The 18136-nt window shown below is 34.0% G+C and overlaps 2 protein-coding genes and 1 long non-coding RNA gene across 3 annotated transcripts; 2 read left to right on the forward strand and 1 right to left on the reverse strand.

The window, feature by feature from the left end:
* Window positions 1-2757: 2757 nt before the first annotated feature.
* Window positions 2758-5303, reverse strand: LOC111622939 (E3 ubiquitin-protein ligase MIB2-like). The gene is made up of 2 exons (XM_023365414.1): window positions 3995-5303; window positions 2758-2797 (listed from the first exon to the last, which is right to left on the reverse strand). The coding sequence occupies exon 1, from the start codon at window positions 5221-5223 to the stop codon at window positions 4048-4050; it is 1176 nt and encodes a 391-aa protein (XP_023221182.1). The 5' UTR covers window positions 5224-5303; the 3' UTR covers window positions 2758-2797; window positions 3995-4047.
* A 1-nt stretch (window position 5304) lies between these two features.
* LOC111622941 lies at window positions 5305-17236 on the forward strand. The gene is made up of 3 exons (XR_002756369.1): window positions 5305-5341; window positions 6541-6713; window positions 16263-17236. It is a non-coding gene; the product is annotated as an uncharacterized LOC111622941 (long non-coding RNA).
* Window positions 17237-17282: 46 nt separating this feature from the next.
* Window positions 17283-18131, forward strand: LOC111622947 (the record flags this gene model as incomplete). Its single annotated transcript, XM_023365420.1, has 1 exon — window positions 17283-18131. A coding segment is annotated over one exon (849 nt), but the record flags the coding sequence as incomplete, so codon positions are not given.
* Window positions 18132-18136: the final 5 nt, after the last annotated feature.

An 18136-nucleotide genomic window follows, 5' to 3' on the forward strand; every position in this document is an offset into this window, starting at 1 on the left:
TATCACATATAAGTGCAAATTTTCATCATATCATAAGATGTATGATAACAACAAATTGTTTTAAAGTGGTGGAATCATTTGTGCTGTAAAGACAAATCTTTATGAGAATGGTAAGTATAAATGTTCTCTTGTTAAAAAAAGAACTGATAAGAAGTATCTTAAGTATTCAAAGTTCAAAGTATTCAAATTAAAGATCAAAGCTAACTAAATGTCAGGGAAACAAACAGAAAATATATTGATAAAGGAATTACGAAATGGATTAGTGGAATATTCTTTAAAATAAATTTTTTATTATTAATAAAAGAAGAAGAAAAAGGTGAGCGCTAGCTCAAAAACATTTGAAATGTTGATCTATGTAATTATTTACTCTAAATAAAGCAAGTTAATGTTGTTATATTTTATTTTATTTATTTTTATTTACTACATAAAAAATTTAAGTTAGAAATGTAAAAATGTACAAAACTCATATTCTTGTATTAATTCTTTTGCCTCTATGTCCTTACTGTATTCAATTTTAATTATATCATTATTTACATTGGACTTAGCATATTAATACAATTTATTATACTGGTGTTGTTTCATATTTGCAAATAGAGGTGGTCTTATTTAGAAAATACAAAATCATTATTTTTCACCTTGTTTTTGACCAGTTGAAAAACCTAAATAAATAATGCTAAATACTCAGATCTTATTTAGCCCAAAAATATTTTTTCTGGCTCTTGGTTTTATTCTTTAAGTGATAAAAAATATTTTATATAGTAATATTTATACTTTGATGATGATTATTTTATTAGAAAATAGCATGAAACAGAATGTCATGAATTAAATAGCCTAAAAAGTTAATAGCTTTTCAACATAATTGGAATTGACATGAGTTTTCTATTGGATAGTCAAACAATTGCTTTAAAAAAACCAATATACTAGATTTTTTAATTGTAGAATGCCGATTTGAATCCTGTTCGAATTAAGTAGAATTCAATAACTTCAAAGTGAGTTCAAAATTTTATTAGTTTCTTGAAAATATGTTGATGAATATATTCAACAACAAGATTGAATATTTATTTGATATGATATGTAATCATATCAAATATCATCTGTGTTCTGAATACTATTAGAATAATCTCACAGTATATGCTTCAAGTACAGTAAAACTCCTACTATCCAAATTAATTGGGATCTCAGTGTATCCAGATATGTGGAATATCCAAATAATTGGATTTTTGCTTAACATAGTCATTTTTTTTCTATCCAAACACCCCATATGTTTATGTAATTATGTGCAAATGTGGAAATGTACAGTAACTATAAATGAATATAAGTTATTTTCTACATTTAGAAAAAAACTACTATTCATGCATATACGGTACATGCTTATTTACTTTTTTATGGAGTTGGAGAACAATCCGGATAATTGTGATCTGGATAAACAGTGCCTGGTTAATTGAAGTTTACTTATGTTAATTAGAGAACACAAAATATACAAAGTATTATCAGGATTTTTTAACATCAAAATATAGTTTGTTTATATATATGGGCTGAGTGAAAAGTATTGGAGACATTTATATAATATGAACATAAAGCTGTATTTAAATATGAAGTTAACATTCCTGTCTCTCAATATAATTATCAACCCAAAGAATCACTACTGGGTTGATATTCTATTCCAAATTATTCAAGGCAACTGATTTTGTTGGTGGAGCCTTTTTTCATTTACAGTGTGGAATACCTCAGCTGTATTAGTCCTCTAAGTGTTCTAGGAAACCTTTAACCTTGTAGTCATTCCTTGATTTTAGAAAACAAGGTACTAAAACATGGACTAATGTCTGGGGTTTCGAGGTCACCTTGCCAAAAATTTTTTTATTGGTTGGACTATGTGAAATCAAGCATTGTTGTGAATGAGTAGTAGTGGATTACTCCTAATGAAATGTGACTACTATCTTCTTAGTGGTGGATGCAGATAATTTTCAAGAAATCTTTAGTATTACTCACCATTCAGTTTGTCCCTGCACAATGAAGAATTACATCATCCATTCTGTAGGCAACAATCAGCATCACTTTTGCTGTTGGATTTTTTCTTCAATGTTTTATTTTTTGGTTGTAAAGATTCTGGGTGCACCATTTATTTGGCACTTCTGCTTCGTCCTTTATATTGCAACCACATGCCACTTTAACGGCTTTGTTTCAACTTTTGTAAACATGCTACAGGGTGTCTTGATAGTAATGAGATAAGGGCCATATCCAAGCTCCTAAGCTTTAAGGGATTTCAAACTTCCTTTGACAATTCAATCTTTCACCATACTACAGCTGACTACTTGACCCTGGTACAGTAGCTATTATTTGTATACATAGCCCTATATTAGTATATTTTTATAAAATAGTATTAGTCCTGTTTATTACATCTTGGGCCATGGACTCCTGTATTCTGGGCCCTAGGCATGTTGCCAAATGGTTAAAATATCTGAGTGAGATAGTTCAGTTGCCTTGTCTTCATCTTCTTTCTTTCCACATCAGAAGTATCCTACACTTAGATTAGGTTATTTTCACATGAAGCACCACCAGAGTGTTTGTTCTTTCAACAATAGTGTTATCATTACTTTTCACTTAGCTTGCATATAGTTCCAAAAGCACCAAAAAATATTTTAATTTTTTTATGTTAATAACAAGTACTGTACATGTAAACATGTAAACTAAAAATCGGAATAACTTCCTCTCTTTTTGTTTTTTGTTGCATGTGAGTTACTTATTCTATTCTGAACGTTCTTTTTTGAAAATCGTTTGACTTTTCGGGATGAAAGGCCTAAAAGAAGACAAACAGAAAAATCATTGGAAATATTTATAGTAGAAATTTGAAGAAGAGTAAACTTTTTACCATGGAACATTTAAAATGTATGGGAATTCCAAAAAAAAACTTGATTGATGTAAGTTAAGAATGGAAGAGAAGAAAAAATGGTTGTCCAGAGCTGAAGAAAAAGGATTAAAACGAACGTATATGGAATATTAAACGAAAGGAAAAGGATTTCTGCACTCAAGTACACTGTTAAGCAGAAAACAAAACGAGGCTACTCTGACAACTAAACAAACTTTGAGATCTGAGACTCAAAAACAACCTGGATATTGTTATGCATGGCAAGTTTTATTTTACATTTGGTGGCTCTGAATATGCGAAGGAAATAAAAGTTTTACTGTGAGAAAAGAAAAGACAATTCAAGAAGTGAAGTTAAAACGTCATTTCCGAGTTCCTAACAAAGTTTTGCCTTGGGCAGCCATAACCCTTGCGGGTGGTCTCGGGTCTTCATTGCACTGTCTAAACATTCCATTAACACAGAAGTATCTAGTACAGAGTACGTCAAGCATTTCTCCATTCTTGAAGAAGGATTATCCGGATGGTTACGTGTTTTGTCCAGATATTGCAAAATCCCGCTATGCTCAAGACAATAGCAACCTTTGACCAGTGGTGCGTTATAGCTTCATGGGGTCCAGATAGATTTTAATTAGGGGGGCTCACGAAACTACAACGCACCAATGCGTAATTATATCGTCAAAAAGGATTTTTTGCCATATTTTGCGTATTCGACGCCAAAAAGGACCTCAAAATAGATCATCTACCGTTATTTTGTCTGATCTGGAGGTTTGAAAGAGGGCAAATTGTAATGAGATTTTTCTAATGTTTCTTCTGAAATGTTGTCATGTTTTAAATTACCAATTGAAAACATTCTTAATTATACAACGAAATATTCTTTTTCCTTATTAGTCATTTATATCATATTATATCATTCTGCATTAATAAATTCAATTCTAAAAAATATATTTATCTGTACTTTCAATTAACTGTTTGTTATTTATGTATTATATAAATAAATCAATTTTATTTAAAATTGTATTAATGTTAAATATTTTTAACATTAATTTAACGACAAACATATTTCTCATTAAAATTAATTTTAATATTAATTTAAAAGTTAATTAAATGCTGTTTAATTAATAGAGTATTTACATATTTATTTTCCGAAGATAAATCAACTGTTGAAAATATATAATTTTGGAATTTTAATATTTTTCATTCATCAGGAGATCGTAAACGTCTCGTCTGTTTCTTTTGATAATTCGTTCTTTGGCAATATCCAAGGCTGTTTTGTTGGTCTCTGGGCACTTGACATATATATCACATTTGGCTGCCATTAACAGTTCGACTACTTTTGGGAAGCCGCTATCAACCGCACACATCAAAGGAGTGTAACCCCCAAAATTCTGCATATTTTTGTCAATTTTCGGATGTTTCAGTAAGACAGACGTCGCCTCTACGAAACCTCTTCCGGCAGTAACATGCAAGGCGGTATCACCGGTTGCATCTTGAGCATTGGGATCGCATCCTTTTTCTAACAGTTTCTTTATCACTTCGATGGCATTTTTCTTGGCTGCATAATGGAGCAAAGTATATTGGTTTCGATCTCTGGCATCTGTGTCTAATTTGCATTTTAGCATAGCCAGAGCCGAGCGAAAGTTTCCGTGATCGATCGAGATGGCTACAGGAGTTTCTCCTAAATTATTTCTTACGTTTATATTAGGTCTGGCTGAAAGAACGATCTCTACTGCTTCCAGGTCTTCTTCTTTTCCCATAGCTAGTATATGAAGAGGAGTGTTACCCACCGTATCTTTTAATTCTAAATCACACCTCGTTACCATCTCTTTTAGTATATTGTGTAATGTCGACAAGGGAGTATTTTTCGCAGATATACAGAATTTACACAAAATGTGCAGAGGTGTGCTTGCTGACGCTGTATCTTGTATATTGTAATCTGCACTTCTTCGTTCCAGAAATAACTTTACTATTTCTTTGTTGAAAGCTTTCGGGCTAACAGACACGTGGAGAGCCGTGCTACCCTGGATGTTGGTACGATTGACATCTGCGTATGCCGTTAATAAAGCCTTGACGATTTCCACGTGTCCCAAATTTGTTGCTTCGATCAACGGCAATTTTCCCGTTGCAATATCCTGCTCATTGGCATTTATCCCCTCCTCCAGAAATCTTCGTACCTGCACCACGTTATTACGTCGAATAGCTTCGTAAAATTCGCCGATTTTACTATCTGAATCGATTCCGTGTATTTTATCATCGAGAATTAAATCCTGTCTACGAGAGATCTTTTCGTCATCAAGATTTTTTCTCTCCTCAATATCTGTTATGGAATCTTTTTTTCCGTCTGTAAAGTTATTACGAGACATTAATTTTAAATTACGATCTCTACAGGAGTAAACAATTCGGAGATGTGATTGTTGGACAAACAATATCGTTGTTTGTCACAATTAAATTTCAACAATAAAGTAAAAAAGATTTTAATTGGTAAACGCTGCTTTTATTCTAAATTTTAGTCTATAATATACTGAAATTATTCTGTGGTCTTATTTAAATCTAAATTACGATTGATTGATTCGGTTGTATTGAATATATTTATGTATATTTACACCCAATTGTTTATTTATTAAAAGAAATTATATACAGTCGACCCCCTTATAACACTGTTGATAATTCCGTTTTATATGAATTCCGTGTTGTACGAGTCACTTAGATTTTACAAATACGTGAGCCGTTCACCGCCCGGCACACGTATTAGTAAAATCTAAGTGGCTCGTACAACACGGAATTCATATAAAACGGAGTGTTATATAGGGTCGACCGTACTTAATTAAGTACCGAAAATGCGTTCATATTAGGATTAAGAGAAATTAAAATATTTTCTATTTCCTCGCATAATTCCGAGGAATTTATATCAGTTATATCCTGTTTTTTTGCGTCAAATTACTTATGACATTAATTTTCGATAAGATTTGGTGTCATATAACAAGAGAACATACGAATTTGAAAAGATTTCATTTTTGCACATAAAGAAAATAGATATAAAGTTAAATTTAAGAAAAACAAGATGACAAATATATATCCTTTTCTTATATATAGGGTATATTTGAGTTTTTTAATTAAATTTGATATAGTATTGGCTGCAAAGTTAAAGAATAAAATGGANCTGTTTTCATCTAAGAACAATTTAACACGCAAATGTCGTGGATATAAATATTTCACAACAATGGAATTTGACTTCTGAATTGTTATTCCGGAAATACTTAGGACTCGCAAATCTATTTATTCCAATCATTTGGTGCTTGATCCTATTGATTCGGAAATTACTATGGGTTGCAAATATGCAGCCATGCAGTGTTAATCTCGATGTGTTAGATAAATGATATGGAAGGGGCAGGAGGCTCCGATTAACTTGAAGTCACGTTATTTCAATTCAAAAATTTCCCTGAAAGTTGCTAGATGGATGACCGACACGACTCTGTTGCTAACAGGAAAAGTATGATATACTGGGGCAAGACACTACAGTACTAATTTGAGGTGGTGAACCTTTTCTTATATATAGAGTATATTTGAGTTTTTTAATTAAATTTGATATAGTATTGGCTGCAAAGTTAAAGAATAAAATGGATTTTAATGTAAAGTATGATGATCAAATTAAATTACAAAATACTGTATAAATTTTTCAGGTGTCGTGTATAAGTTAAATTGTACTTACAGTGAAGAGATGTATTGTGTAGGAGAAACTAAACGAATACTGGGAACAAGACTGAAAGAGCACGAAGCAGTCACTCGGTTAAAATATCATCAGTCGCCGTGTTTTCCTCGTTGTGAAAAGAGAATAATTATGGAATTAGTACAGGTAATATTAAAATATTACATAAAGAAAAAGAAGTATATCTGTGAATATCGCAATATAATACAATGTAAAAAATCGGCTTAATTTAAATAATGGAATGGAGAATTATCCCGTAAGGTATGACACATTTCTCAGTTATAATTTTTTTTTTATATCCCGATTTTTTTTTCAATTTTGCTCGAAAAATTGACCATATATACCTTATATGCAGTACATAAACATTATTCAAGGTATAATACGTTAACGTAAGTTAAGGAAGTTTTAGAACAAAGGTAAGGTATTCACTGCTTTATTCAGATTGACGAGTCGCTTTAATTTAGTGTCTCCTAATGAGCTTCAGTCAAGGACGAAATTCTAATTTTTTTATGTAATAAAGAGAATAGCCATTTCACCGTGTAATAATTTTATAAAAACATAATGACAGTGTGGANTAAAGAAAAAGAAGTATATCTGTGAAAGTTTAAAGAGAATATCGCAATATAATACAATGTAAAAAATCGGCTTAATTTAAATAATGGAATGGAGATTAATCCCGTAAGGTATGACACATTTCTCAGTTATAAATTTTTTTTAAATCCCGATTTTCTTATTCAATTTTGCTCGAAAAACTGACCATATATACCTTATATGCAGTACATAAACATTATTCAAGGTATAATACGTTAACGTAAGTTAAGGAAGTTTTAGAACAAAGGTAAGAATTCACTGCTTTATTCAGATTGACGACGAGTTGCTTTAATTTAGTGTCTCCTAATTAGCTTCAGTCAAGGACGAAATTCTAATTTTTTTATGTAATAAAGAGAATAGCCATTTCACCGTGTAATAATTTTATAAAAACATAATGACAGTGTGGAACGCTAGCACTCAGTCGTCCATCCTGCTTTCGACGCGTGAGAAAAACAAAGATTGTCTTTGAAATTGGTTCTCGAAAGCTTCATCGTATTACTAAATAAAAACGCGAAGTGTAGATACAAGTAAAAAAGCTTATCTTTACCAAAGAGAAACTCCCAAGAAAAAATTTGGCTTTTATTTCGGATGCATAATTTTTACTTGATGCAATATTCTTTACATATCAATTGTTTTTTTTTTTTAGTACTGTAGTTAACTTTTTCACTGCCTTTTTATTGGTTCGGGTTTTTTTAATCCTCTCTGCCCTGTGGGGACTAATAAGGCCTCCTTTAGCAAGCTCATTATGGGTTCGGCCGGGTGGTGAAGGATGGGGCTCGACATATCCGAACGGATAACCCCCTGAAAAATTCCTGGGATTTTTCGATCCCGGGTTCCCCGGAGCGGCAGTCTACCGCCCTCATGGCTCTCCTTATATAAAAGCTACTACCATGCTAAATCTCGTTTCTTAATTCTTAATCACTACCCCATCCTGAGATGTTAAACGAAACAGACACCAACACAAGGGCGCACAAAAAAACTCGGAGGGTAAAATTTCACTATTCCAATACTTTCCTTTGTTATGGATAGGCTACATAACAGCAGGGAAAGTAAAAAAGCGCATTTGAAAAATATCCTTGGAAAGAATATTTCCAAGGATATTTTTCCTTGAAATTCCAAGGATATATCCTCGGAATTTCAAGGATATTTTTCAATATGATATACAGTAGTTTAGTTGAACCACATAGATCAGATCAAACGATTTTGGGATTTTTATAAGGTGTAAGTCAACATCCGCATAACATAGAAACTTCCGGGTTGGAAAACAGATAGAGCATCGAAAATTACTATTAGTATAAGCCCGTTTAGAATGCTGGATAAATATTTTTCTATTATTATAACCGTGTTCCGCATAGAATAAAAAATTCCATAGAAATTGACAAAAGTGAGATCGAAGATTTTTCCTGAAGCGAGAAATACAAGGTATATGAATGAAACATATAGAAATTGCGACTGGACTGCCTGTTATAAACAAACTTAACTGAATGTTTTCTTTATTTTTTCTATGTTTTATTGCCGAAAAGTAATAAAATTTGTTCTGTTTATATTGCAGGCATTGTAAATTTATCATCTATTTGGGGTGACGAAAACTATTTTTAATAAATCCGTGTGAATGTTTTTATGTAAATTAAACATAATTAATTACATAATTACAAATATTCACAAACAGATCAAAATACTTAGGTTTTTTTTTATGTTTTTATTTATCATTAAAAACTAATACAGTATTTAATTTATTAAAAGTATTTCCAGCCATCATGCTGAGGAAATTAGCACATCGTAAAGAACAATTATAAGTAGAATGATTATAAATTGCATAATGAATATGAAATTTGTATTCTGTTTTCATCTAAGAACAATTTAACACGCAAATGTCGTGGATATAAATATTTCACAACAATGGAATTTGACTTCTGAATTGTTATTCCGGAAATGCTTAGGACTCGCAAATCTATTTACTCCAATCATTTGGTGCTTGATCCTATTGGTTCGGAAATTACTATGGGTTGCAAATATGCAGCCATGCAGTGTTAATCGCGATGTGTTAGATAAATTATATGGAAAGTTTAGGGGCAGGAGGCTCCGATTAACTATATACGAACTTCCACTGCAAACTTGAAGTCACGTTATTTCAATTCAAAAATTTCCCTGAAAGTTGCTAGATGGATGACCGACACGACTCTGTTGCTAACAGGAAAAGTATGATATACTGGGGCAAGACACTACAGTACTAATTTGAGGTGGTGAACATATATTTTAAATGAAATAAATTAAAAATTGCAGCCCGTCACAATAAATATTTGCTAGTATTTTTATTTATTTTTATTTTTGTAAGCGACGTTCGACGTTCACGTTTTAGAGATGAAAACTTCGGCCGCAACCTCTCTAACATATTTTGCTTAATTCTACTAATTTAAGGTATTCCAACACATCATCTAATGGTAACGCCGTAATAACACGATCGGATGGCCGAGAGGTCAAGATGGCAGCCTAACGTTCTGGGGGACCCGGGATCGAATTCGGCCGGGTCAAAAAATCCAGGTCCACCAGTGGCCAAGCGGTCTTCGTTCCCCGAACACCGGGAGTTCGGTCGTGGATTCGAGCATCGCTCGAACGGACTGGCCACGTGGAGTTTTCCGGGTTTTCTCTACCGTCTGAAACGCCTAAATAGGGGCCAGTTTCCCTTAAAAAGACCACCCCCTAGGCAGATCGCCCAAGTGTTGCGTTACCATAACTAAACAAACAAAGAAAAAAAATCCCCAGGAACTTTTCGTCCGAATATGTCGGGCCCCGTTGTGGGCATGGCCGAACCCATAATGGACTTGATAAAAGAGGCCATCTTAGTGCCCACAGGGCGGAAAGAGTTTAAAAAAAAATAGCTCCACGATGGTGTCTCTTACAAAAGGAATCATAGTGTAATATTTTTAAAAAAGATCGGAATTTACCGACTACCGAATGGTGGCAACACTTGTTGACAAAACAAGATGGCGACGTTCGACGTTTAATAAGTCGATAGATGCTATGATTACAGCCTTAGAGATTATTTTAAAACTCAGTTTCAGTAAGAAGGTAAGTAAGAAACAATTATTCATAAGATATGTTTAGTGATTTGATGAGTTTTTTTTTTCTTTTAAAATATTAGATAAATAAGCTGGTTAAAAGATGAGAGTACAGTATAATTTTAATTTAATATTCTATAACTCATAGAATCATACGACAATTTATTTCTTAACAAAATATATTTTATTGTTTGTAAGCTTTTTGGTTAGAAATATCGATTAAAGGAAATGCCGGTTAATGTCGAGATACGTGACTGTCATGGCGGCACTTCATGTTTCAGCCTCGAAACCGGAGCGGTTTGGAGACGCATGTCACGTGACGACGCGAGCGTCGGCGGCTGTCATGGTGCATCATCGCTGATTGCAGCAAACAAAAGGAAACAGTGGGGATGCACGTTCTAACCTAACCTAACCTATTCTAATAATATAATTGGTAATAATTATGCTAATTTATTAGAATAGGTTAGGTTAGAACGTGCGTCCCCACTGTTTCCTTTTCCAGAATCAGAGATGAGGCGCCATGACAATCTACGTATATGGACGTTAACCCGCGCGTCGGTTTTCCCCGTTTCGTTTGCTCGCGTCGTCACGTGACATGTCGTCAACAAACCGCTCCGGTTTCGAGGCTGAAACAGGAAGTGCCGCCATGTCAGTCCACGTATCTGGACATTAATCGAAATGCCTTTAATTTATCAAAAGAGAATGACAATGTTTGAACTACGTAAAATTCTATTTAATGCTTGAGTCGGAGACATCGAATGTGAAGATTCAGAAGAGGATGCAGTTATTGCTGACTTTCGAAGTGAAATTGAAGATGAAGAGAAATCGTCAATACGTCTATCTCCTATTGTGCAAATTCTTTCGGGCAGATCGTTTAGTCCCGATTCTGATAATTCAGACCGCATATGAAGAGTCGCTTGGATATAACGACTTTGCCTCGCCAACTCCCGGAAACAATATGCCGTATGCTAAAAGTTAAGGAAGAAATAAATACGACCGAGACCCCTGAACCGACGACGGAAAGATTCTCGTTCTGCTCGAGACTTGCTCGTTAGAGACGGAAAATCAATAATCAGATGCGCCGTATGCAAAAAGTTCATTTGTTTGGAGCACCAAAAGATAATGTGTTTCGCATGTGGATAATTTATTTGTTTGACGATTGGAAAGGCAAAAGCAAAAGCACGTTGTAATTTATAATTGTTTTGTTATTTTCAAAACCGAAAGGTCATAAACATAATTTCTTTCACTTTTTGTTTTTGGGGAACGTACAGGTACCAGGTAGCATTCCAGGGTTTTAAAGTGTCACTTATTGCACTTTCCCTTTATCCTCATAACATGTTCCAGATATTCTTTCCTGTGGTGATGGTTATGCCGTTTGCATTGCTGCTGTTCCATGCAATGTTGTCATAAATTGCCACATCCATAGCATTTCTATCTCTTCACACTTTTCTCGAAGAGTATCTTTATTTACTAAGAACAAAGTCTTGGTATTTCACAGTAATCAACNGGGACGCACGTTCTAACCTAACCTAACCTATTCTAATAATATAATTGGTAATAATTATGCTAATTTATTAGAATAGGTTAGGTTAGAACGTGCGTCCCCACTGTTTCCTTTTCCAGAATCAGAGATGAGGCGCCATGACAATCTACGTATATGGACGTTAACCCGCGCGTCGGTTTTCCCCGTTTCGTTTGCTCGCGTCGTCACGTGACATGTCGTCAACAAACCGCTCCGGTTTCGAGGCTGAAACAGGAAGTGCCGCCATGTCAGTCCACGTATCTGGACATTAATCGAAATGCCTTTAATTTATCAAAAGAGAATGACAATGTTTGAACTACGTAAAATTCTATTTAATGCTTGAGTCGGAGACATCGAATGTGAAGATTCAGAAGAGGATGCAGTTATTGCTGACTTTCGAAGTGAAATTGAAGATGAAGAGAAATCGTCAATACGTCTATCTCCTATTGTGCAAATTCTTTCGGGCAGATCGTTTAGTCCCGATTCTGATAATTCAGACCGCATATGAAGAGTCGCTTGGATATAACGACTTTGCCTCGCCAACTCCCGGAAACAATATGCCGTATGCTAAAAGTTAAGGAAGAAATAAATACGACCGAGACCCCTGAACCGACGACGGAAAGATTCTCGTTCTGCTCGAGACTTGCTCGTTAGAGACGGAAAATCAATAATCAGATGCGCCGTATGCAAAAAGTTCATTTGTTTGGAGCACCAAAAGATAATGTGTTTCGCATGTGGATAATTTATTTGTTTGACGATTGGAAAGGCAAAAGCAAAAGCACGTTGTAATTTATAATTGTTTTGTTATTTTCAAAACCGAAAGGTCATAAACATAATTTCTTTCACTTTTTGTTTTTGGGGAACGTACAGGTACCAGGTAGCATTCCAGGGTTTTAAAGTGTCACTTATTGCACTTTCCCTTTATCCTCATAACATGTTCCAGATATTCTTTCCTGTGGTGATGGTTATGCCGTTTGCATTGCTGCTGTTCCATGCAATGTTGTCATAAATTGCCACATCCATAGCATTTCTATCTCTTCACACTTTTCTCGAAGAGTATCTTTATTTACTAAGAACAAAGTCTTGGTATTTCACAGTAATCAACCTGGATCCTGGATGTAATCATCCCCAATCTTAATGTAGTTGGGGATGGTTTTTCTGGACTCTGAATTTATAAGGAAGGGTTTAAACAAAGCTTTAGCACATTTCCAACAAGAAGAAAAGAAAGGCATGGCAAAAAACTTTGGATTCATATTTTACAAAGTTGCGCACAATCCTCAACCGGGGCCATATTTGCAAAACTGAAGTTGTGTCTGGTGACACTGCTGTGTGAAATCAACACAATGTCTGTATAAAAATTGCATTATTGTTTTTAGCTTAAAATAAGTAGGCCTAAGCCATAATTTCTATATTATTATTATTATTATTTTGTATTAGTAAAATTTCAATATTAAACATGTTTTTATTGAAAAAAAACATACATATTGTATATTCATCACAAATGCCTGGAATACATCACAATTTATTTTGAGCCAATTTTGTTTATGATGCCTCCTCCGGGAATGCATCATCAGCATAAAATGAGGGCAGCCTATATTTGAAAAAGAAAAATCTGTTGTGGAGGATCACAGCATCACTGTGTTCCAAGATTGAGTAAGAAGCAATGTCAAAGTTGAATCACCTGAAGAATATTGCTGTGTGTGTTTTTATACCATTTTTAAATGAACTTAATGATCCATATTGAATCTAGATTCATTAAGCATGGTGAAATTCTTAGTAGTATTGGTTGTCTATTATGTCAAAGGCAAACAGACTTTAATGAAACCAATTATTGGGCCTTATAGAAAACTTGAGTTGGTCCTTAAATATGTCAATGAAGACAAATTCAAAGATTGTTAATGTGGCCAAGAAGAATTGGAAATTGTAGGAAGAAAAACAACAAACATTGTATGTTTGTGAAGGAAGTGAAGCATTTCTGAGTGTAAGAAAATTTTTGAAAATCCTGTTTTGCCTATTACCACAGGAATAGCAGAATTGTTTTTAGTTGGCACAGACTAGAGAACAATCTTAGAAGTTCCACGTCGGAAAAACCAAATGGCCTTGTTGTTATGGTACTTTGGATCTACAGAGGTATCAATGTCTCAAATGAGATGTGGGGAATTTGGCAAACAGAAAAATATTACTATGATACTTTAATTACCAGAATATAAAATTCCACAGTAGTTTTGTGTTATTTCACTGGTAATGTTTTTGGCTTATTCACAGGCCATTGTTAGGAATCACAATTTCAAATTAAAATTAAATTCGGAATGGTTGATGCAACTCACAATGGATAATGTTATATCATATAATACATAAAACTAATGTAACACCAGACAAACAAAACAATAACTATACAATATATGTATGAGGACTAATTGGTTCAGACTAATTTATTAACTCCAGGAAGAGTTCTCAAACTTCCTTGCTATGAGAAGTGTCTGTGTCTTTGCATTTAGGCATTAATCCTTAATCTTCTGCCCATAATTCTCAATTTTTTTGTCAGTTATCACATATGTGGGTGATCTAATATTTCAAATTACTGTAGTCATGTTCCACCATTTCTTCATATCCTTAGTCCTAGTGTAATAAGTTAATGCTGTGTTGTTCCATCATACCAATGTTCATACAGTTGTTATGCTAAGTTTCTACTGTTGTTTTCTGTATAAGTTTTTTTGCTTCCCACACTCTTTTCTGCCACCATAAGGTAAATCTCTGTTCTAATGCAGTACTATTCTTATGATCATCTAGGCCAGTGATTCCCAAACTTTTTTGAGCCAATGCTTCCTTGGTTCCATAAACATGGTACAGGTAACCCCCGTATAACACGGCACTTCTATAGCACGGATTCACTCTAACGCTGTTTGAGAATTGGGGAAATCCCCCGTATAACATGGTGCTTTTATAGCACGGGTTCACTCTAACACGTTTCGGGAATTAGGTAAAACCCTTGTACAACATAAAATGTAATAAAGGGTGCGTTCTTTTATACCTTCGCGCGAGCATTCTAATTGTTTTGTGGCTACTTTGAATGCTCTTTCAACAAATAATCCATTTAATGGTTATATTTTACAATTGGGACCCTTCTTTTGCCTCTAAAAGTTCATTTTAAAATTATAGATTCCTCCATCATGATACTATCGATAGTGCGGGCGCCGCCATCTTTCTTTCACCGTCGTTCCTAAATGCCTACAAACAGCAGTGCACTCCTATTGCAGAACGACTGCTATTAACGAACGCACCCAAACACTGTTACCAGTTGATGATGCTCATGCTGAGATCATTATATAGGATGAATAATCCTCTGGTAAAATATTTACTTAAATAATAAATAAGTATTTTACCTATGAAAAAAAATGAATAATAAATTTGATTTAAATAAGGATTTAACAGCATGTTTTTTAATTTTTGGAACCTAACCCCACTTTTTGCACTAGTTCTTTGTTTCATATAACACGAATTCGTGTAACACGGCAATTTTTTGGAACGTAACTCCCGTGTTATACGGGTGTTACCTGTATATACCTAATTCCCCCAACAGTACCTCAATGCCCCTAACCATTTTTTGCTGTGTGAGAAAGGCTTGGAAATATTCTTAGAAAAACTTTTCTATGATACTCACACTTACCATTATTCTCCACATCTGGAACCATTAACAGAAAAAAGGGAAAGGTTGTCAGTGACCCCCAACCCTTCCCTATGGTTACTGTTCAGTCCCATGCAGTACTCCAGCACCCCCTGCCACTCATTTGTTTTCACCCCCCTCTTACATTTACTCATTGCCCACTTTGGGAACCACTGATCTAGGATAGTATATAAATGGAATCTCAAGTTTTATAGATGGTTTAAATTTAAGGGATAAGGACAATATCCCAAGTGAACATGGAACAGGTTTTATAATAAGATTCAATTTCATTTTAAAATTAAACAGGCACTAGTGAAACATTTTTATTAAAATATTGATTAGGGATCAGTAATTTCAGTCTTACTTCAAGTTTTGATACTCGCCCATTACAATTTTAAATCTTTTCAAAATTCTCAATATTTCAAACCTCCAAAAAATTTCTAGAACAGATCTTGTGGGAGATGAAAAAAACATCAAAAAACCACTCCCAACCTCACAAAAGAAGAAAAAACTCCAAATTTTAAATCTCCCAATTTCAAAAACATAAAGTATTGTAACCCCAAAATCAGTAATATTTTAAGGACACAGTAATATTAAACCACACAGTATCTTCGGCAAGATCATCGACGTAAATAAAGTGCAAAGTAAGATCAGAGATGAGAGCCCCACTGTGGAGTGCTTGATTAAAGCAAGTGTGCTAAAACATGATCGACAAGGGCATTAAAACTCATCTTCGCATTGAAATGCACCCGAAGGTCTCTCACAACCGACACACATTCAATAGCCACTCCGGATAATGTATAAATATTAAGCACTGGCCGTCTCCTACATGTGAATGACATAACTTTTGTTTTTCGCAGATTCAAAATTAATCCATGAGAGACAAGCCAAGAATGCATCCTATCAAACATCTTCCTGCAACAGGTCATCCGTCACGACTGGAATCGATACATCTAGATAATTTTATGTCATCAGCATGCATAAGAACATTTGAACCGGTTACCAAGGAAGATAAAGCCATCATTAAAAAGAGCAAACAACAACGGACCAAGTATCATCCCCTGCCTAACCCCCGACACAGGTAGATAGAATGTGGTCAGATAGAATGTTGGGAGACTTTCACTGTATAATGTCTGCCCATTAAATAGGAGCAAAAAGGATAAAGCTTTTAAAATAATAGTGAGGTTTACAGAATTTGTGGGAAGTAGAAAGCCACTAATATTTTTCATCTTGAAATACCGGTAGCAATTAGGAGATAAGTCTCTCCTTTTATTTTTTTCTGATTTTTTATGCAAATATGTCTTGATTTTTAATGGTTTTTGTGATTTTATTGCATTCCCACGGAAGGACTGGCCAGAAATGCTAGCATGTTTTTGTGATGGTAGATTAGCCTCCAGTTTTCATAGAATTTTTTAGCATTTTTAGGGTATAAATGTTGTGGGAGATGTTTTTTGTAGTTTTTTTGTGATTTTTGTTTTGTTTTTAATGGGCATGTGTTTCAAATTTGATGGTTTTTATTGTTTTTGAAACCTCCCACAAAGTTTTGTCCTAGAAATTTTTAAAATTTTTTGTTCCTTAAAATGTTGCCGATTTTGGGGTTACATGCTTTATTTTGTTTTCCAAGTTGGGAGATTTAAAATTTGGAATTGTTTTTCTTCGTTTTGTGAGGTTGGGAGTGATTTTTTTTTTTTATGATTTTGTTATCTCCCACCAGATCTGTCCTAGAAATTTATTGGAGTTTTGAAATATTGAGAATTTTGGGAGATTTCAAAAAGTCCTAAATTTTGAGAATTTTTGCTTGTTTTTTTGTTTTTTGGTCATCTCCAAGATATGTCACAGAAGTAACATTTTACATAAACCACAATAATATTCTCTACAAAAATAATTTGATAGGGTTTGCATCCGATGGAGCTAATGTTATGATGGGAAGTCACCATTCTTTGATGACACTATTAAAAAATGATATACCTAACTTATATATTATAAAATGTATATGCCATTCGTTTCACTTGTGCGCATCATATGCGTGTCACAAATTACCTAGGTACGTCGAAGATCTCTGCCGCGATATTTACAATTATTTTAATTCTAGCCCAAAAAGAGTTTGTGAATTCAGCCAATTTCAGCAATTTTGCAATATAAAAACCCACAAAATTCTACATCCATCGCAAACCAGATGGCTTTCAGTTCATGGTGTGGTAATTCGAATCTTAGAACAGTACGCTGCTCTGAAACTATATTTTACTGATGCTGTCAACAGTAATGATGTCCTTGCTGCAAATAATATACTGCAGAAATTGAATGATCCAGTTTCAAAATTATTTCTAGAATTTTTGGATTATGTGTTGCCTCTATTCAATATTTTAAATATAGAAATGCAATCCGAGTCCCCAAAATTGCATGTTTTGTATGATAATGTTTGCCTGGTTTTGAAAACAATTTATGATTGCTTCCTTCAAAGAAATTATATAACAACCACTTCAATCGAAAATATTGATTTTAAAAATCCAAGAAATTATTTAGCTATAGAAAACATGTATTTTGGAGCAAAAGTCGTCGCTTCAATGACGCGACTGAACCTTACAGATGAACAGATTAAATTTTTTCGACTACGTTGTTTGGATTTTTACATTGAAGGTTGCACCCAAATTACTGCTAGATTTCCTCTTAAAAACAACTCTATAAAAAAATTTCGTTTTTTGAACCCAACCGTTGTCAAAAGTGGGACTATACA

This window comes from Centruroides sculpturatus, unplaced genomic scaffold (genome assembly GCF_000671375.1).
Source record: "Centruroides sculpturatus isolate CEXI.00-Female unplaced genomic scaffold, Cexi_2.0 scaffold282, whole genome shotgun sequence".
NCBI classification, from domain to species: Eukaryota; Metazoa; Arthropoda; class Arachnida; order Scorpiones; family Buthidae; genus Centruroides; species Centruroides sculpturatus.

Bases quoted from the DNA above. Each gene is read 5' to 3' on its own strand.
- LOC111622939 (XM_023365414.1), bottom strand. From the start codon at position 5,223: ATGTCTCGTAATAACTTTACAGACGGAAAAAAAGATTCCATAACAGAT.